We start from the raw sequence: 21919 nt of genomic DNA, 5'->3' as shown, positions 1-21919 counted from the left end.
GCTATCAAGATCTTTGATGTTTATTAGAAATGTTTAGATTATTATGCAATTTTTTATCAACACGCTTTGTGCAAATATGTAACAATCTCCGAAGACCTTGAGCAATGACTGTTTTAGGCGTATTAGCAGGAAACAACAGTTCAGTCATCTGCAGACAATTACTAATCCAGGCAGAATACTGTAACTAAAATATCCAAAGCTGACACGCTTACCCTACAATATATGTCAGGGGTTCCCAAACTCTGGCCCCAAAGTACCCTAACACTCTAGGCTTTAAGGGTATCCATGCCTGAGCACAAATGATTTAATCAAAATTAATGAGGCACTAATTAAGTCACCTGTGCTCAAGCATAGTTATCTGTAATACCTGGACCATTAGGGTTACCCTGAGGACTGAGTTTGGGAACCACTGTCCAATGTACATCAGCGGTAGCCAAACTCAGATCTTAGGCACCCCTAACAGTTCATGTTTTCCTGCACATGTGTATTTATTAACAATGGATACACTGTAAAAGATCCACAGGTGGTCAGGAAAACATGAACTGTTTAGGAGTGCCTGGGTCTGCGTTTGGCCACCACTGCTATGCAGTATAATGTATTTTGTTTGGTTTAATATGAAGCTCATGTGTGATTATTTTTATATTTTTGTGAAGAAATTGGTTTTTGTTTTACCATATTGTTTTTAATTAGTATCATTTTACGACATGGTTTGTTGTGATGCATTTGTTGTATATTTTCAGTGACAAGCTGCTAATACAACATACTGTACTTACTGACGTGTTCACTTCATCTGCAAAATATAGTGGCATTAATATGGTGTTTAATAGCACACGATACCCATTACTATGACAAATTTGACCTGTCTTACATTACATGACCTTTGACAGATGGTGATATATGTTCATGTATTTATACATATGTTTTTGTGTCTGTGTGTATAAACCTTAGTGACTAATCCTTAGAAAATTAATCCCAAAAAAAACTTTAACCTTTTTTTTTCCGTCATAGATGATTCAGGATTAAAACACGACACTACATTTAACAGTTCAATGAGATTTTACTCAATGCTTTCTTATTACAGGGAGCATGTAGAAGGTAACATTAAAAATCCAGAGAAGGCATCTGCCACACATTTTACAATCTGCTCTGCAATTAGAAAAAAATACAAAAAAATACAAACTTTTTTCAGTCCCCCTTTAAATCTGATTTGCCTTGCAGGTGGCTACTTCAGTTCAGTGCAAAGAATTGTTTATAACTAAAAAAAAAAAAAAATTAAATATTCTGTTTTGCATTTAACAAATTACTATTACCCCTTATTACCCATAGGGCTACCAATACTGCATACTTGGCATGTTGCCCTTGTGGCACCCGAAATGGTGACTTATTTGTACACATCCTCCTTCGCTGGGATGACAGCAGGTAACTGTAAAATGAAATGTTCACTAGTATGTGTATTATTTAAGAATAATAATATTTTACAAACTGGACATTATTTTAAGGCCTCAGTTACTCACCACATCTATAAAATGGTTCACTGAATCCACTCAGCTTAGCCACCAAGACACTTACAAAGTCTTCCTGATCTTAATATATTCTCTAACATGGCATTGACTGAAGAGCTCTAAATAGTTTACCGTGATTATTTACTGAAAGCCTTTTTATTATTGGCAGCTAGATTGTAATGAAGAATCTCCGTTGTTTTAGGTCATAGCTAGAATGCTATAGAAAATAGATATACAATAGAAATTTCATTATGAAAATTACTGTTGGTTACCAGATGGATAAGGGAACTGCCTATGTACGAAGACTATGTGTACTATCATTTTTAAACTATGGTAGCAAACCAAATTTCAAATATGTTGTAAACGGCATCACTGTCTTATTGAAAACATCACTAACATTGTAACCAAGCTAATAGGAAGACGCAATGTCAGTGGGAAAATGAAAGACCAGGGGTTGCTGAGCTGCCTTAGAGGACTCTTGACTTTGCTGGTCTTCAAAACGATAACTGCCTGACCTTTGACGGGGTGGGTAGTCTGCGACAAAAAGGCATCCAATGTCAAATGTTGTTAATTATCAATAGATCATGCCCTTTCTTGCCGTGTCTCCAGCCTGAACAGCTAGAGGAGATAAAACGCACACACTGATTGTGAACATTTTCTTCCTATATGTAGTCATCTTCCACAGGTTCTCCATTAACATCACAATAATGGATAAATATGGCTACAACTCGCTGGAACACCCCTTTTTTCATCTGCCGCAGCTCAGAGATCTCCTCACCAATTGTCTCCATGCAGATGTCAGCAGAGAGCTGGCCTTTTCTCCTTGGCGCATATATTGTAGCTGATAAAGGAAAAGACAGTATGTTGAATTTAATAATAATGATATGGCTCTCTGGAGAGTGCATGTCAGTAGTACTCAAAAGCAACACCTTTGTTGGGATACAGAAGCATTTCCACAACTGTTGTGGCTTATTCCCTGCTAACTTATGAACCAATGTATTAACTAACTTACTTTTCTCATCATCTTCAAAGTCGTATCTTGCATAGCTATTTGGTTCAGCAGTTCTGAGTGAGCGCAGCCATGGAAAGTCTGTGATCATGGAGTAGGGAGCACCATCCACAACCCCTGAGGGTACAATAAGTCCACACATAGTTAACATTCTAAGGTCAAATGTACAGCTTTTTAGATTCAGATGTGATTAAAAACTTCACAGCATGTGAATGCCAGCCACACAGAGTGACAGGAGAACCGAACTAGTTAGGAACCAGGACTGAGAAATCAGATCATAGCAAGTGATTCCTGATTAATTGTCCAGGATTATGTAATGAAACAGACACCCACTGTAGGTGCTAGAAGTGTTTTAGCCATTATCATCACCACCCCCCTGGTACATTTCCTACCACTAAGCCCATCTACTTTTCCTCCTATCACAGCTGTTCAACATGTTATCTCAAATTAAAGATGAGGTAAGGGATAAGCGAGAGGAGGGAGTTCCTGGAAGAAAATATGGCAGGCTGTAGAACGTTAACCTCCTAACTTGCACGGTCACATGAAATGAAACCACAGCCAGCTCACCTTTAGCGGATATGGTGGCATCCCATGCGACCGTGCCATACTGCTGTGTTCCCCGGCTTTTAAAAAGGAAAATAAGATTTTAAACCTACCGGTGAATCTATTTCTCCTAGTCCGTAGAAGATGCTGGGGACTCCGTAAGGACCATGGGGTACAGACGGGCTCCGCAGGAGATAGGGCACCTAAAAAGAACTTTGACTATGGGTGTGCACTGGCTCCTCCCTCTATGCCCCTCCTCCAGACCTCAGTTAGAGAACTGTGCCCAGAGGAGATGGACAATACAAGGCAGGATTTAGCAATCCAAGGGCAAGATTCATACCAGCCCACACCAATCATACCATGTAACCTGGAACATACATAACCAGTTAACAGTATGAACAAACGACAGTAACGGTCCAAGACCTATTCCAACTGTAACATAAACCTTATGTAAGCAACAACTATATACAAGTCTTGCAGAGTTTCCGCACTGGGACGGGCGCCCAGCATCCTCTACGGACTAGGAGAAATAGATTTACCGGTAGGTTTAAAATCTTATTTTCTCTTACATCCTAGAGGATGCTGGGGACTCCGTAAGGACCATGGGGTTTATACCAAAGCATCCAATCGAGCGGGAGAGTGCGTATGACTCTGCAGCACCGACTGAGCAAATGCTAGGTCCTCATCAGCCAGGGTATCAAACTTGTAGAATTTAGCAAAAGTGTTTGACCCCGACCAAGTCGCCGCTCTGCAAAGCTGTAATGCCGAGACGCCACGGGCAGCCGCCCAAGAAGAGCCCACCTTCCTAGTGGAATGGGCTTTAACCGAATTTGGTACCGGCAATCCACCCGTAGAATGAGCCTGCTGAATCGTATTACAGATCCAGCGAGCAATAGTCTGCTTCGAAGCAGGTGCGCCAATCTTATTAGCAGCATACAGGACAAACAGAGCCTCTGGTTTCCTAATTTTAGCCGTTCTGGCTACATAAATCTTTAAGGCCCTGACTACATCCAGGGATCTGGAATCCTCCAGGTCACTTGTAGCCACAGGCACCACAATAGGTTGATTCATATGGAACGAAGAAACCACTTTAGGCAAAAATTGTGGACGTGTCCTCAATTCAGCTCGATCCACATGAAAAATCAAGTAGGGGCTCTTGTGTGACAAAGCCGCCAATTCAGACACTCGCCTTGCTGATGCCAAGGCCTACAGCATGACCACCTTCCAGGTAAGAAATTTAAACTTAACCTTGTTAAGCGGTTCAAACCAGTGTGATTTTAGGAACTGCGACACCACGTTCAGGTCCCAAGGTGCCACTGGAGGCACAAAAGGGGGCCGGATATGCAGTACTCCCTTTACAAACGTCTGGACTTCTGGAAGAGAAGCCAATTCCTTCTGAAAGAAAATCGAAAGGGCCGAAATCTGCACCTTAACAGAGCCTAATTTCAGGCCCATATCCACTCCTGTCTGTAGGAAGTGGAGAAAACGACCCAGATGAAAATCTTCCGTAGGTGCATTCTTGGTCTCACACCAAGACACATACTTTCGCCAGATACGGTGATGCTTAACCGTCACCTCCTTCCTAGCCTTTATTAAAGTAGGGATGACCTCTTCCGGAATTCCCTTTTTCGCTAGGATTCGGCGTTCAACCGCCATGCCGTCAAACGTAACCGCGGTAAGTCTTGAAATACACAGGGCCCCTGTTGCAACAGGTCTTCCCTCAGAGGAAGAGGCCAGGGATCTCCTGTGAGCATCTCTTGTAGATCTGAGTACCAGGCCCTTCGAGGCCAGTCTGGGACAACGAGTATTGTCTGTACGTTTCTTTGCCTTATGATCCTCAACACTTTGTTGATGAGAGGAAGAGGAGGAAACGCGTAGACCGATTTGAACAGCCACGGTGTTATCAGAGCATCTACTGCCACTGCCTGAGGGTCCCGAGACCTGGCACAGTACCTCCGAAGCTTTTTGTTGAGGCGTGACGCCATCATGTCTATTTGAGGAGTTCCCCAAAGGTGTGTTATGTCTGCAAAGACTTCTGATGAAGACCCCACTCTCCTGGATGGAGATCGTGTCTGCTGAGGAATTCTGCTTCCCAGTTGTCCACTCCTGGAATGAAGACAGCCGACAGAGCGCTTACATGATTTTCCGCCCAGTGAAGAATCCTTGTGGCCTCCGCCATCGCGACTCTGCTTCTTGTCCCGCCTTGGCGGTTCACATGAGCCACTGCTGTGACATTGTCTGATTGAATCAGAACCGGTAGGTTGTAAATGGCCCTGAGTTCCAACACATTGATGTGTAGACAGGACTCCTGGTCTGACCAAAGACCCTGAAAATTTTTTCCTTGTGTGACCGCTCCCCATCCTCGGAGGCTCGCGTCCGTGGTAACCAGGATCCAATCCTGAATTCCAAACCTGCGACCCTCCAGCAGGTGAGCACTTTGCAACCACCACAGGAGAGACACTCTGGCCCCTGGGGACAGAGTTATTTTCCGATGTAAGTGCAGATGGGACCCGGACCACTTGTCCAGAAGGTCCCATTGAAAAGTCCTTGCATGGAACCTTCCGAAGGGAATGGCCTCGTAGACCGCCACCATTTTTCCCAGAACTCGAGTGCATTGGTGAACTGACACCCTTTTCGGTTTTAGCAGGTCTCTGACCATATTCTGGATGTCCTGAGCTTTCTCTATTGGGAGGAAGACCTTCATTTGTTCCGTATCCAGTATCATACCTAGGAACGGTAGTCGAGTTGCTGGAATCAACTGTGACTTCGGTAGATTTAGAATCCAACCGTGTTGCTGGAGCACTCTCAGAGAGAGCGCCACACTGCTCAGCAATTTCTCCCTTGATCTCGCTTTTATCAGGAGATCGTCCAAGTATGGGATAATTGTGACTCCATGCTTGCGCAGGACCACCATCATTTCCGCCATTATCTTGGTGAAAATCCTTGGGGCCGTGGAAAGTCCAAACGGCAACGTCTGAAATTGGTAATGAGAATCCTGTACAGCGAATCTCAGGTATTCCTGATGGGGGGCATATATGGGGACATGAAGGTACGCATCCTTTATGTCCAGAGACACCATAAACTCCCCCTCCTCCATGTTGGCTATTATCGCTCTGAGTGATTCCATTTTGAATTTGAATCTTTTTATGTACAGGTTTAGGGATTTCAGATTCAAAATAGGTCTGACCGAACCGTCCGGTTTCGGGACCACAAATAGGGTTGAGTAGTAACCTCTTCCCTGCTGGTGCAGGGGAACCTTGATTATCACTTGCTGTATACACAGCGTTTGAATTGCAGCTAACACTACATCCCTTTCCGATGTGGAAGCTGGTAGGGCCGATTTGAAAAATCGGCGCGGGGGCACCTCCTCGAATTCCAATTTTTAACCCTGGGAAACTATTTCCAACACCCAGGGATTCGGGACTGAACTGACCCAGGCCTGACTGAAAAGTCGAAGACGTGCCCCCACCGGTGCGGACTCCCTCAGGGGAGCCCCAGCGTCATGCTGTGGGTTTTGGAGCAGCCGGGGAAGACTTTTGTTCCTGGAAGCAGGTGCTCTTTTGCCTCTGCCCTTACCTCTGGCGAGGAAAGAGGATCCCCGACCTCTTCTGGACTTGTGCGACCGAAAGGACTGCATCTGATAGGGTGTTACTTTCTTTTGCTGTTGGGGAATATATGGTAAAAAATTTGATTTACCTGCTGTAGCTGTGGAAACCAGGTCCGTCAGCCCACCCCCAAACAATACATCACCCTTATAGGGTAGTACTTCCATATGTAATTTGGAATCTGCATCACCCGTCCATTGGCGAGTCCATAAGGATCTTCTTGCTGAGATAGACATGGCATTGGCCCTAGAAGCTAGCAATCCAATGTCCCTTTGAGCATCCCTCATAAATAAGACTGCGTCTTTTATATGGGCTAGAGTTAAGAATATAGTATCCTTATCCATATTATCAAATTGATCTGTCAGCTCATCTGTCCAAGCTGCAATTGCGCTACACACCCATGCCGACGCAATTGTCGGTCTTAGCACAGCACCCGTATGAGAATAAACACACTTTAAGGTAGTTTCTTGCCTGCGAACTGCAGGGTCCTTAAGGGCCGCTGTGTCAGGAGACGGTAGCGCCACTTTCTAGGACAAGCGCGTCAGGGCCTTGTCCATAGTGGGGGGTGATTCCCAAATCTCCCTGTCCTGCTTAGGGAAGGGGTATGCCATATAAATTCTTTTGGGGATCTGCGGTCTCTTATCTGGAGTCTCCCAAGCTTTTCCAAAGAAATCATTCAATTCATGAGATGTGGGAAAGTTAATAATCTGTTTCTTTTCCTTAAACATGTGTACCCTTGTGTCGGGGACCGAGGGTTCATCCTCAATATGCAACACATCTCTTATTGCCACAATCATACACTGAATGCTTTTAGTCACCCTAGGGTGCAATTTTACTTCGTCGTAGTCGACACTGGAATCAGAATCCGTGTCGGTAGTAGTGTCTTGTGTTAAGGGATGCTTTTGAGACCCCGACGGGCCCTGTGAGTCGGTCCAATCCGAGGATTGACCCCCTGATGTCCCCCCTAATTCAGCCTTATCAAGCCTTTTATGTAAAGATGCCACACTTGCATTCAACATATGCCACATGTCCATCCAATCCGGAGTCGGCACAACCGACGGGGACACACCACTCATTTGCTCCACCTCCTCCTTGGAGAAGCCTTCAGACATGTCGACACACACGTACCGACACCCCCCACACACAGGGATAAACCTATAAGGGGACAAAACCCCAACCAGGCCCTAAGGAGAGACAGAGAGAGAGTATGCCAGCACACACCAGCGCTTAAAAACACTGGAAAAAATATGACCAGATAGCGCTTTTCTATATATAATATGCCAATTCCCACTTACTGCGTCGCTAATGTGCCCTCCACCTCTTTTTTCCAGCCTGTGAAGTTCAGCAGGGGAGAGACCAGGGAGCCAGCGTTTTCCTCATGCAGCATCTGTGGAGAAATTGGCGCTGGTTAGTGCTGAGGATAAGCCCCGCCCACCCGACGGCGGGCTTCGGTCCCAGTGAATTTTCAATAAAAATGGCGGGGGATCATAGATTTACTGCCTCCGCAGCCTAATCAATCTGCATTTGCCCATATGTGAGGTTTATTGCTGCCCAGGGCGCCCCCCCCTGCGCCCTGCACCCTTCAGTGCTGCTCTGTGTGTGTGTGACTGGGAGCAATGGCGCGCAGCTTACCGCTGCGCGCCTTACCTCATGAAGATCTGATGTCTTCTGCCGCCTAAGATGTCTTCTGCCTTCTCATCCGGCTTCTATCTTCGGCATCTGTGAGGAGGACGGCGGCGCGGCTTCGGGACGAACCCCAGGTGAGACCTGTGTTCCGACTCCCTCTGAAGCTAATGGTGTCCAGTAGCCTTAGAAGCAGTGCCCAACTTGACAAGCCAGCTCTGCTTCTCTGTCCTCGGTCCCACAATGCAGGGAGCCTGTTGGCAACAGGACTCCCTGAAAATAAAAAACCTAACAAAATTCTTCTTCAACAGAAAACTCTGGAGAGCTCTCTGCAGTGCACCCATTCTCCTCTGGGCACAAGATCTAACTGAGGTCTGGAGGAGGGGCATAGAGGGAGGAGCCAGTGCACACCCATAGTCAAAGTTCTTTTTAGGTGCCCTATCTCCTGCGGAGCCCGTCTATACCCCATGGTCCTTACGGAGTCCCCAGCATCCTCTAGGACGTAAGAGAAATACGGTCTGTACTTGTGCAGAAGTGATTTATCTTGGTTCTTCATTAGAGAACTTTGGCATTGGGTAATGCAGTTTAAATTAGTTAAAAAATGACACTGTTCATTTGAGACACAGGGGAAAGGTGGGTTTCAAAAATGGGAACCTATAAAACTGGGGATGGGAGTTTACACTGGAGAACTATCACCTCTAATGTGCTGTGGGTTAATGTGGGCTAATTCTAATGGAGATCAATTGTCTCTGTGGTGTCTAATGCCAACGGGGGATGAAAGGTCATTTTTTTGGGGGGGGGGGGAAGTGGAAGGGGGCAAGGTAATTTTTTTTAAATTAAATATTTTCATTCATTTAAAAAAAAATGGGTATGCAAAAAACAAAGTAATTTCAGTGGTTAAACATTGCACAAGCAGCCTACCTTCTAAAGTGTAAATGTCCCGACCCCAAGGATATTTTGTATATTTTTTTGCATCGTCTTCTGTTCTAGTGGCTTCAGGAAAGAATTCATATTTAATAAGCTCTCTACAGAGAAAATAACAAGAGAAGAGAATAAATATAATAAAGGAAACATACTGTACTATTGGTGACTAGCTGCAGCAGTATAAGATTTACCTAGAGCAAACTGAAAACAAAACACTGTGCTGTGTGTTACACTGTGGAGATAGCCATGTATTGTGCACAGAGAGATTCATTTCTTGAGTCATCGTTACAGAGATTTACAGTAGATGAATGGACCACATAAACACCATAATGCTTATGCCCAGTGTGACCAGATGAATTCCTCAAACATTTCTTTACCTTTTCTTTTTTTACGAGCTAGTCATAAATGTTAACATTCATGCGATCATGCAGTCATAGGATGTCCACACAAACTGTTCAACTCACAGGCGAAGGAGAATGAGAATTCAGCTGCCAATCCTCTGCAGTCAAAATGCATGAGAGAACATCTCCACTGACTGTTCGTCCAAAGGACAAGGCTCCAAATAAGGACCCTTTGAGTATGTTTCAACATGATGCCTTTTTCATTCTGCACCTGTCAGCCTCTTTCAGGGCATCCTAAATACCCGTACTACCCAGAGCCAACATGAATAACTGTTTTCCATTAAGACTACAGCACAGATGGTGATCTTTTACTTAATTCTCCATTGGACCAAAACCCTGAATGGTCACCCAATGTCAGTCCAACAGAGTAGATTATTTCAATCAGCAATGGGACACAAAGAGGAGGAAAGTAATAGAGTAAAGACTGAGGTGCCTGTTCCCATGACTTCAAACTGTCTCTTCAACTTTCTAAGCCATGAACATTTGGATTCGGGAGAACAAGGTTTCACCAAGAAACATTTAACAAATATGGAGGCTGACCTCATGCCAGCTCACCACAAATTTAAACTTACATGGTTAAGCCTTTCATGCATGAATTATGATAACCTAATGCAACAGATTATAAAATAATTTTTTTTATTAGTCTTAAGGGCTTATAAAAACACAAGTTTTAGTTATGATTTTTTTTAACTATAAAATAAAAAAAATTATACACGTGTCCACCTGAGTGGACAACATACATCTACGACATAAAACACTATTTCCAAAAAGTGTGGTAAAATAAAAAAAGTCTGTTATGATTAAAATTTGTTCTTGTTGCTTACTGTATTTTTTCTTAAGAAACAAAAAATCCTCTAAAATGAAAACAATACATTTTTATGCCTATCTATGAAAATATTCATCCAGCAACAAAAATGTCCTCAGATTTTACACACACACATTTTTAATTTACTCATAAGTTTGCTTCACACCTGCAAAGTTAGCCTTTTTCACAAACTGAATTTGACTGAATTTAACACTTCGTGTGAAAGTTGGCAGAGCACCCTGGACACAAAGGGGTTTATTTATAAAAAATCAGGTTGTAAAACACAACATTTCGGACATTTTGGACAACGTTTTTACTAGCACTGTTATGCTTATCTGGATACCCGAAAACCGGAATATTTTTAGTGACTTCAATATTTAGTGACTTCATGACGCGGCTGGCATCATGGCGTTACTGGAGTCCACGGCCAATCACAGACAGGTGGGAGAGTGGCTTTGCAGCCATTCCCTCACAGTCACTGCTGCCAGGACCCACCGTGGATGGAGCAAGGCATATTTCCAAACTCCACTGACTCCTCACCACGGGATGTATTGTACATGCTGATCTGTCCACACTAGATTATCCACCCAATGCCTTCTTGCAAAGTCCCCAATGCCACATTCATTAGCTACCTTCACCTACTTCTTAGTAGGAACACAAAGATTTAGGCCCTACTGAGGACTGGATTCTGATGTTTGCATGACATACTGTTGCTATTAAGAAGCTCTTGAGAATCCATTCCAACTTAGAATGACACTAAATTAACTTATTGCGTGTTGCTGGCAATGGCTTTGGATGAACGCACTGTGATGCGTAAAGAAATTTGCTGAATATTCTGTAAAACAGAAGGAGTAGTGAGCTCTTATGATATTTAAAAAGGAAAAACCCACGGATAACGCCCTTGTTCTCCCCTTATCTGGAAATTTAGTAAGTGCACATCGAGTCAATGGCATTTTACACCGGAGGCGATCAGCATGTCGACAGTCACAATGTCTACACTCATAATAGCAGCATTAAGTTTAGGGAAAGAAATATACCGCAACAACTGCAGTTTAGCAACATCAGCAGCAGCCTCAAAGTTAATTTAGGGTTAGGGATAGAATTAGTTTTCTTACCTCCACAACAAACGAACGAGCGATGGTCAGCGCGTTATAGGTCAATATTAAAACGATGTATGAAATTCGACATTTTAGCAAATGACTAAAACATACCAAGCCCATTTTACACTAGGAAAAAACACCTGATAACAATGGGTTTGCGGAGCACCAAAGATGCAAATACAGCAGTACAAATAAGAATTTACTTACCGATAATTCTATTTCTCGTAGTCCGTAGTGGATGCTGGGAACTCCGTAAGGACCATGGGGAATAGCGGCTCCGCAGGAGACTGGGCACAAAAAGAAAAGCTTTAGGACTACCTGGTGTGCACTGGCTCCTCCCCCTATGACCCTCCTCCAAGCCTCAGTTAGGATACTGTGCCCGGACGAGCGTACACAATAAGGAAGGATTTTTGAATCCCGGGTAAGACTCATACCAGCCACACCAATCACACCGTACAACTTGTGATACAAAACCCAGTTAACAGCATGATAACAGAGGAGCCTCTGAATAGATGGCTCACAACAAGAACCCGATTAGTTAACAATAACTATGTACAAGTATTGCAGACAATCCGCACTTGGGATGGGCGCCCAGCATCCACTACGGACTACGAGAAATAGAATTATCGGTAAGTAAATTCTTATTTTCTCTGACGTCCTAGTGGACGCTGGGAACTCCGTAAGGACCATGGGGATTATACCAAAGCTCCCAAACGGGCGTGAGAGTGCGGATGACTCTGCAGCACCGAATGAGAAAACTCAAGGTCCTCCTCAGCCAGAGTGTCAAATTTGTAAAATTTTACAAAGGTATTTGACCCTGACCAAGTAGCAGCTCGGCAAAGTTGTAAAGCCGAGACCCCTCGGGCAGCCGCCCAGGATGAGCCCACCTTCCTTGTGGAGTGGGCTTTTACAGATTTTGGCTGTGGCAGGCCTGCCACAGAATGCGCAAGCTGAATTGTATTACAAATCCAGCGAGCAATAGTCTGCTTAGAAGCAGGAGCACCCAGCTAGTTGGGTGCGTACAGGATAAACATCGAGTCAGATTTTCTGACTCCAGCCGTCCTGGAAATATATATTTTCAGGGCCCTGACAACGTATAGCAACTTGGAGTCCTCCAAGTCCCTAGTAGCCGCAGGCACCACAATAGGCTGGTTCAGGTGAAACGCTGACACCACCTTAGGGAGAAACTGAGGACGAGTCCTCAATTCCGCCCTGTCAGAATGGAAAATCAGATAAGGGCTTTTACAGGATAAAGCCGCCAATTCCGACACGCGCCTGGCCGAAGCCAGGGCCAACAGCATGACCACTTTCCACGTGAGATATTTTAAATCCACAGATTTAAGTGGTTCAAACCAATGTGATTTTAGGAACCCCAAAACTACATTGAGATCCCAAGGTGCCACTGGAGGCACAAAAGGAGGCTGTATATGCAGCACCCCCTTGACAAACGTCTGAACTTCAGGAACTGAAGCCAGTTCTTTCTGGAAGAAAATCGACAGGGACGAAATCTGAACCTTAATGGATCCCAATTTGAGGCCCATAGACACTCCTGTTTGCAGGAAATGCAGGAATCGACCCAGTTGAAATTCCTCCGTCGGGGCCTTCCTGGCCTCGCACCACGCAACATATTTTCGCCAAATGCGGTGATAATGCTTTGCGGTTACATCCTTTCTGGCTTTTATCAAAGTAGGGATGACTTCTTCTGGAATGCCTTTTTCCTTCAGGATCCGGCGTTCAACCGCCATGCCGTCAAACGCAGCCGCGGTAAGTCTTGGAACAGACAGGGTCCCTGCAGGAGCAGGTCCCTTCTTAGAGGTAGAGGCCACGGGTCCTCTGTGAGCATCTCTTGAAGTTCCGGGTACCAAGTCCTTCTTGGCCAATCCGGAGCCACGAGTATAGTTCTTACTCCTCTCCGTCTTATAATTCTCAGTACCTTGGGTATGAGCGGCAGAGGAGGGAACACATAAACCGACTGGTACACCCACGGCGTTACCAGGGCGTCCACAGCTATCGCCTGAGGGTCCCTTGACCTGGCGCAATAACTTTTTAGTTTTTTGTTGAGGCGGGACGCCATCATGTCCACCTTTGGTTTTTCCCAACGGCTTACAATCATGTGGAAAACCTCCGGGTGAAGTCCCCCCTCTCCCGGGTGGAGGTCGTGTCTGCTGAGGAAGTCTGCTTCCCAGTTGTCCACTCCCGGAATAAACACTGCTGACAGTGCTATCACATGATTTTCCGCCCATCGGAGAATCCTTGCAGCTTCTGCCATTGCCCTCCTGCTTCTTGTGCCGCCCTGTCTGTTTACGTGGGCGACCGCCGTGATGTTGTCCGACTGGATCAACACCGGCTGGTCCTGAAGCAGAGGTCTCGCTTGGCTTAGGGCATTGTAAATGGCCCTTAGCTCCAGGATATTTATGTGAAGCGAGGTCTCCAGGTTTGACCACACTCCCTGGAAATTTCTTCCCTGTGTGACTGCTCCCCAGCCTCGAAGGCTGGCATCCGTGGTCACCAGAACCCAGTCCTGAATGCCGAATCTGCGGCCCTCTAAAAGATGGGCACTCTGCAACCACCACAGGAGAGACACCCTTGTCCTTGGTGACAGGGTTATCCTCTGATGCATCTGAAGATGCGATCCGGACCATTTGTCCAGCAGGTCCCACTGGAAAGTTCTTGCGTGGAATCTGCCGAATGGAATTGCTTCGTAAGAAGCCACCATTTTTCCCAGGACCCTTGTGCATTGATGCACCGATACTTGACCTGGTTTTAGGAGGTTTCTGACTAGATCGGATAACTCCCTGGCTTTCTCCTCCGGGAGAAATACCTTTTTCTGGACTGTGTCCAGAATCATCCCTAGGAACAGAAGACGTGTCGTCGGGATCAGCTGCGATTTTGGAATATTGAGAATCCAACCGTGCTGTCGTAACACTTCTTGAGATAGTGCTACCCCGACTACCAACTGTTCCCTGGATCTCGCCCTTATCAGGAGATCGTCCAAGTACGGGATAATTAAAACTCCCTTCCTTCGAAGGAGTATCATCATTTCGGCCATTACCTTGGTAAAGACCCGCGGTGCCGTGGACAATCCAAACGGCAGCGTTTGGAACGGATAGTGGCAGTTCTGTACCACAAACCTGAGGTACCCTTGGTGAGAAGGGTAAATTGGGACATGCAGGTAAGCATCCTTGATGTCCAGAGACACCATATAATCCCCTTCCTCCAGGCTCGAGATAACCGCTCTGAGTGATTCCATCTTGAATTTGAACTTCTTTATGTAAGTGTTCAATGACTTTAGATTTAAAATGGGTCTCACCGAGCCGTCCGGCTTCGGTACCACAAACATTGTGGAATAATACCCCTTTCCTTGTTGCAGGAGGGGTACCTTGATTATCACCTGCTGGGAATACAGCTTGTGGATAGCTTCTAATACCGCCTCCCTGTCGGAAGGAGTCGTCGGTAAGACAGACTTTAGGAAACGGCGAGGGGGAGACGTCTCGAATTCCAATTTGTACCCCTGAGATACTACCTGAAGGATCCAGGGATCTACTTGTGAGCGAGCCCACTGTGCGCTGAAATTCTTGAGACGGGCCCCCACCGTACCTGAGTCCGCCTGTAGAGCCCCAGCGTCATGCTGAGGACTTGGCGGAAGCGGGGGAGGACTTCTGTTCCTGGGAACTGGCTGTTTGCTGCAGCCTTTTTCCTCTCCCTCTGCCACGGGGCAGAAAAGAGGAGCCTTTTGCCCGCTTGCCCTTATGGGGCCGAAAGGACTGCGCATGATAATACGATGTCTTCTTTTGTTGAGAGGCGACCTGGGGTAAAAACGTGGATTTCCCAGCAGTTGCCGTGAAAACCAGGTCCGACAGACCTACCCCAAATAACTCCTCCCCTTTATAAGGCAATACTTCCATATGCCTTTTAGAATCGGCATCACCTGACCACTGCCGAGTCCATAACCCCCTTCTGGCGGAAATGGACATAGCACGTACTCGTGATGCCAGTCGGCAAATATCCCTCTGTGCATTACGCATGTATAAAAATGCATCTTTTAAATGCTCTACAGTCAGTAATATACTGTCCCTATCCAGGGTATCAATATTGTCTGTCAGGGAGTCTGACCAAGCCACCCCAGCACTGCACATCCAGGCTGAGGCGATTGCTGGTCGCAGTATAACACCAGTGTGTGTGTATATACACTTCAGGATAGTCTCCTGCTTTCTGTCAGCAGGATCCTTAAGGGCGGCCGTATCCGGAGACGGTAGTGCCACCTGTTTGGACAAGCGTGTGAGCGCTTTATCTACCCTAGGGGGAGTTTCCCAACGCGCCCTATCCTCTGGCGGGAAAGGGTACATTGCCAATAACTTCCTAGGAATTATTTGTTTTTTATCAGGAGAAACCCACGCTTCATCACACACTTCATTTAATTCCTCAGATGTAGGAAAAACTACTGGTAGTTTTTTCTCACCAAACATAATACCCTTTTTAGTGGTACCTGTGGTATTATCAGAAATGTGTAAAACATTTTTCATTGCCTCAATCATGTAACGTGTGGCCCTACTGGAAGTTACATTTGTCTCCTCGTCGTCGACACTGGAGTCAGTATCCGTGTCGACGTCTGTATCTGCCATCTGAGGTAGCGGGCGTTTTAGAGCCCCTGATGGCCTTTGAGACTCCTGGACAGGCACAAGCTGAGAAGCCGGCTGTCCCATGTCATCAAACTTCTTATGTAAAGAGTTGACACTTTCACGTAATTCCTTCCATAAGCCCATCCACTCAGGTGTCGACCCCCTAGGGGGTGACATCTCTACTACAGGCAATTGCTCCGCCTCCACATCATTTTCCTCTTCATACATGTCGACACAGCCGTACCGACACACAGCACACACACCGGGAATGCTCTGATAGAGGACAGGACCCCACTAGCCCTTTGGGGAGACAGAGGGAGAATATGCCAGCACACACCAGAGCGCTATATATACACAGGGATATCACTATATAGAGTGTTTTCCCTTATAGCTGCTGTTATCTGTAATACTGCGCCTAATTAGTGCCCCCCCTCTCTTTGTTACCCTTTTCTGTAGTGCAGGACTGCAGGGGAGAGTCAGGGAGACGTCCTTCCAGCGGAGCTGTGAGGGAAAATGGCGCCAGTGTGCTGAGAGAGATAGCTCCGCCCCCTTTTCGGCTGACTTTTCTCCCGCTTTTTTGTAAAATCTGGCAGGGGTTAATGTACATCCATATAGCCCTGGGGGCTATATGTGATGTATTTTTGCCAGCCAAGGTGTTAATATTGCTGCTCAGGGCGCCCCCCCCCAGCGCCCTGCACCCATCAGTGACCGTGTGAGGTGTGCATGAGGAGCAATGGCGCACAGCTGCAGTGCTGTGCGCTACCTTGATGAAGACTGATGTCTTCTGCCGCCGATTTTCCGGACCTCTTCTTGCTTCTGGCTCTGTAAGGGGGCCGGCGGCGCGGCTCTGGGACCGGACTCCGAGGCTGGGCCTGTGTTCGATCCCTCTGGAGCTAATGGTGTCCAGTAGCCTAAGAAGCCCAAGCTGGCTGCAAGCAGGCAGGTTCGCTTCTTCTCCCCTTAGTCCCTCGATGCAGTGAGCCTGTTGCCAGCAGGTCTCACTGAAAATAAAAAACCTAAAACTAACTTTTTTCTAAGAAGCTCAGGAGAGCCCCCTAGATTGCACCCTGCTCGGTCGGGCACAAAAATCTAACTGAAGCTTGGAGGAGGGTCATAGGGGGAGGAGCCAGTGCACACCAGGTAGTCCTAAAGCTTTTCTTTTTGTGCCCAGTCTCCTGCGGAGCCGCTATTCCCCATGGTCCTTACGGAGTTCCCAGCATCCACTAGGACGTCAGAGAAAGTAAGATCTAGGGTAGAGTTGATAAATAGAACTTTATAATCTGGATAATTTGATTATATTTATGAAAATTTAACAAACAAAAGTACAAGACACTTAGCCTTCAAACATGAAATACACCTATGTGTAAGAAGAAACAAACCAGAGGACCTTGATATATCATAAAAGAATATCTTCCTGTAATGACATGAGTATAGCTTACTAAAACATAACACAACAAAATCGATAATGTGGGTTTCCATTGGGAGCAGTGCATGAAACCTAATCTCCCTGGTTAATGCAGCACTTTCATGAATCTGCATGTAACTAACGGCCCCTGCAGCAGTGTGACTTGTATAGGCCAATAAATTACATGAACACATTTGTCCAACTGTTAAATGAGCAACAGGTTACACAGTATGCATGCATTTCAGCTCTAAGACAGGTGTAACCCACTTCTCACTCGGGGCAGTGGAAGAGGAAATAAAGAGCCGCAGAATTGTCCTTCTCTCAACATGGTAAAGCAACCAGCAGAACTAACCTTACACAGTAACAAGAGAGCAGGACATGAATGGTGATACTCACTGATTGACGTTTGCTATGGTGTCCATCCAGCTTCGGACGCGCACTTTATTTCTGACATTAGGTGGGTTGCTGAATTCATGTATGATGCACATGTGATAAGGGTAGGGTCCACTGAATATCTTTCTTTCTAAAGTTAGTGTGTCAACCTATTTGGAAAGAAAGATAATGCAAAGAAACATTAATAAAACTTAAGAACAAAAATGCTCTCAACTGACAACACACACACACACCTACAGTTACAGTTCATTCTAACTTAAATTTCACCACACTCCTTAATGACTGTACTGCTAAAGTAAAACTTTATAAACCTTGTATTTGCGCCACATCATTTAATTCCTGGAAGGAAACATCACCAGGTATGTTTCTGGCACCTTCATTCAGTAGTACGCAATGGCAAAAATAGGATTTTGGTACTTACCAGGTAAATCCTTTTCTTTGAATCCATAGGGGGCACTGGAGTACACTTGGGATATGGACGGGCGTGGCCGAACAAGGGCACTGAATATTTAAATTTAGGACCCTCCCCCCCCTCCATATCCCCGAGTACCTCAGTGTACTCTCTCAGTGTTTTTTACTGAGCGAACAGGAACGATATAGAGAGGTTGACAATGGAGAATACCTATAACATAACGGACAACAACAATGTTGACCCATAACCTTACTGTCAACTAAACAGTTGACACCATAACCGATAGAACTTTATAATTTGAACCAATTGGTGAAAATGTGTTACCATAAGCTCCTCTGAGCTTAATATCAATCAAGCAAAACTTGTTACCCTAAGCTCCCTTGAGCTTAAAACAACCCAGGTAAAACTGCTCTGGGTGGGCGTCCAGTGCCCCCTATGGATTCAAAGAAAAGGATTTACCTGGTAAGTACCAAAATCCTATTTTCTTTATCATCCACTAGGGGTCACTGGAGTACACTTGGGACGTACCAAAGCTTCCCTCGTGGGCGGGAGAGCTGTTTGATACTTGTAACAGTAGGCAGCCCAAAGCTAGATGCTGATGGCGCCACCATTCATAACGTGTAAACGTGCACAAACGTGCCGCGTCGTAGACGCTCCACGACCCGCTGGGTCTGACATTCCCACAGAACCTGTGGGATGAGCTATTACTGACGTAGGCGATTGTAACTTAGCCTTAAAGTAAGCCTGACTTGTAGACATTATTATCCAACTGGATAATATCTGCTGAGAAACTGGCTAAGCCCAGTTGGCAGCATCATAGAGAACAAACAACGTATCCGTATCACCTACTGTAGACGTTCGGGACATATATAAAACGCGTAATGCGTGTACCACACTCAGAATTCTAGAATGTGCTTTCCACACAGGAAGCACTATTGGTGTGAAGAATACGAAAGCGGAATTAGTCCGAAGATCTGCTTTGTCATGAGAAAACTCAAATACGGTGGCTTAGAATACAAGGCACCCAAATATGAAAACAAAACCCTTGCCGAAGCCAAGGCTAGAAGACAAATGTTTTCCAAAGTGATAAACCTAATTCCCCTTTGTTGTAAGGGTTCAAATATGAAAACTGTAAGAAATCTGAACCCAACCTCAAGCCACCTGGCGCTATAGGTTGGATAAATAGAGTCTGAACTTTGATGACACCTTGTAGAAAGGTGTGTACAGACGCAATAGAGACGCAATAGAGGCAAACATCTTTGAAAATAAGTTTACCATACAGATACCTGCACACTCAGTGCAGATAAACGCAGTTTTCCATCCCACCCCGTTTACCAGAATAATACGGGTAACGTGAAGGATGATGTTGGAAACTTCCGAGCTTTACCACCTATGTATGCATACGAAAGTTTGTAATAATGAGCTGCCCTAAGCGGCTCGTAACATGGTTGGTATAACCGTTACTGTAATGCTCTATTTCTTACGAGGGCGGTATGACCTCTCACCGCGTCAACCGCAGCTACGGTACATAGGTAATAGGTACATATGAATTATGGGTAAAAGAACGTTCCCTGATGTAACAGGTCGGACGTATTATGAGCGCCAAGATCGTGTGCAAGTATTCCTTGGATATTTGAGAAGCAAACTCTCGGAACCCATGAGAGATCACTAGTATGACTGTGACGTGTTACGATCCGTTTTGGCAACGGAGAGAGAGAGAGAGAGAGAGCAGCGGAAAAAACTGGTGGAGTTAGATACACGATGCTGAATCACCACATGAATGCGAGAGACTCCACCGCCACTGCCCCCGTTACACATACTAAGCTTTTGTAATTGTGGCGAGATGCCATTATGTATACCTGAGGGTAACCTTCTTCTGTGGACTCACATAGGAAACACCTGTGGATTTAATGTCCAGATTTCAGGATCTAAATCCTGACGAGTGAGATCATCTGTGTGACAGATGTCCCCTCACGGAATGAACGTAGTTGACATTCTCACATAATGGTGTTCTGAGCAATTGAGGATTTGAGTTACTTGCCGCATTGCCATGCGGCTTCTTGGTTCTCCCTGGTTATTGTGTATGCAACTGCCGTTGCCTTGTCTGACTGCCCCTGGTCAGACTGAAAACGAAGCATGTATTGCATTGTAAAATGCACGGAGTTCCAGGACATTTATCGACAGCAATCTGTCGTGATCCGTTTTAGAACCTTTGTCGCTGATCTTGTTTAACTACAAATCCTGACCCTCTGCGACTCTCGTCCAGAGTATATACACCCTTGTCCCTCTGTGGGAAACGCGAGTGAAGGGGCGAACTAAATTGAAAACACATCTTTATTCTTAATAGGTGAATACACCAATGTACCGCTAGTGTGCGTGTTTTGCACTAATTACTAGATGTACATTTGTTCTTGCTGGTGTAGTAAGTAAAAGTCTTTGATTTACCGTATTTATAATCTTACCTAGGCATTGACATCGTTTAGACGGAATTAGATGCGATTGTTTTCGAACTTGATCTGCTACCGCAGTATACCTTAGTAGCGCAAGTTAGAGGAACTCTGTTGAGACAGAGTTCTTATGAGCAGATCATCTAAGGTAGAGAAACTCTGTTGAGACAGAGTCCTTATGTGAGATGAGCTATCATCCCCAACATAACTTTGGTAAATACCCGAGGCGATAAGCAACGGTAGACCTGAAATGGATAATGGTTGTGGCGATTTGCAAACGCTAGAACCTGTGAAGATCAAACCGGAATGGGTAAATACGCCTTGTGAAGATCAAGTGCCATTATGCAACTTTGTGCTCCAATAAACAAATACTAACCGCAGAAAATTCATTTTCCCACTGCAGTAAGTGACCTGCTGATTGAGATTGCGACAGAGCCGTCTGGTTTTGCTCAAACAGAGGGAATATGTAACCCTGACTGTTGGTATACTACTGCTTGGCTTATAAAGACAGCTGAAACCCAGCAGAGACTAAATGGCAACCTGCCAAACCGGTCGACAGAGCCAGTATTGTCCTTTAATCTGTAAATAGCTGAGACATCCATGAATTGAAGTCTGGAAACCCCTCAAAAGTAACATGTAAAGACGCGCTTCCACAATTGGAAAAGAGGCCATCAAACCCCTGGCTTGCTGACTGTAGCGTCCTGACGTTACAAGGCGTGACTGTTTTGTACAACCGCCTTTGAAAAAACTGAAGTCTAAAGGGATTAAACGCCGGTACCAGTATTCCGTTTTGATACTGGATGCGGTAATGGCTGAATATCAAATTTAGGACCAAACAAGCTCTGTCCTAGTCGTGCTGAACTAGCTACGATGAAAAACAGGCGTTAGTAGAAGCTTTACAGATATACTCTGCAGCTTCTTTTAACAGTGATCTCATAGCTTCCATACCTAGAGACTAATGACCCAAATGTATCTTGGGACTTTATAGTGTTTAACACAGACGCATTTGCCAATGGCGGATCGCGTTATTTTGAAACCGATTAAATAGTGATCAAAGTCCACTAATTTTTTTCTATAAACAAATGGAGACCTTGACTCACTGGTTTTTAGCAATGTATGTTGTCAAAAACC

At 45.3% G+C, this 21919-nt stretch overlaps 1 protein-coding gene across 2 annotated transcripts in view; it reads right to left on the bottom strand.

Annotated features, from left to right (window-relative positions):
* Positions 1 to 1037: 1037 nt before the first annotated feature.
* Positions 1038 to 21919, bottom strand: part of FBXO38 (F-box protein 38) — a 178448-nt gene continuing 157566 nt past the window's right edge. For both annotated transcript variants that reach the window (XM_063928016.1, XM_063928017.1), the window contains exons 19-22: positions 17933 to 18078; positions 9204 to 9307; positions 2515 to 2628; positions 1038 to 2343 (exon numbers count right to left, since the gene is read on the bottom strand). In XM_063928016.1, coding sequence (XP_063784086.1) covers positions 2165 to 2343; positions 2515 to 2628; positions 9204 to 9307; positions 17933 to 18078 — 543 coding nt within the window. In that variant the 3' untranslated portion in view covers positions 1038 to 2164. The remainder of the gene's footprint in view (positions 2344 to 2514; positions 2629 to 9203; positions 9308 to 17932; positions 18079 to 21919) is intronic.

Source organism: Pseudophryne corroboree, chromosome 6 (genome assembly GCF_028390025.1).
Source record: "Pseudophryne corroboree isolate aPseCor3 chromosome 6, aPseCor3.hap2, whole genome shotgun sequence".
Lineage (NCBI taxonomy): Eukaryota > Metazoa > Chordata > Amphibia > Anura > Myobatrachidae > Pseudophryne > Pseudophryne corroboree.
The sequence above is the reverse complement of the archived record's forward strand: the minus strand, read 5'-3'. Positions and strand labels throughout refer to the sequence as shown.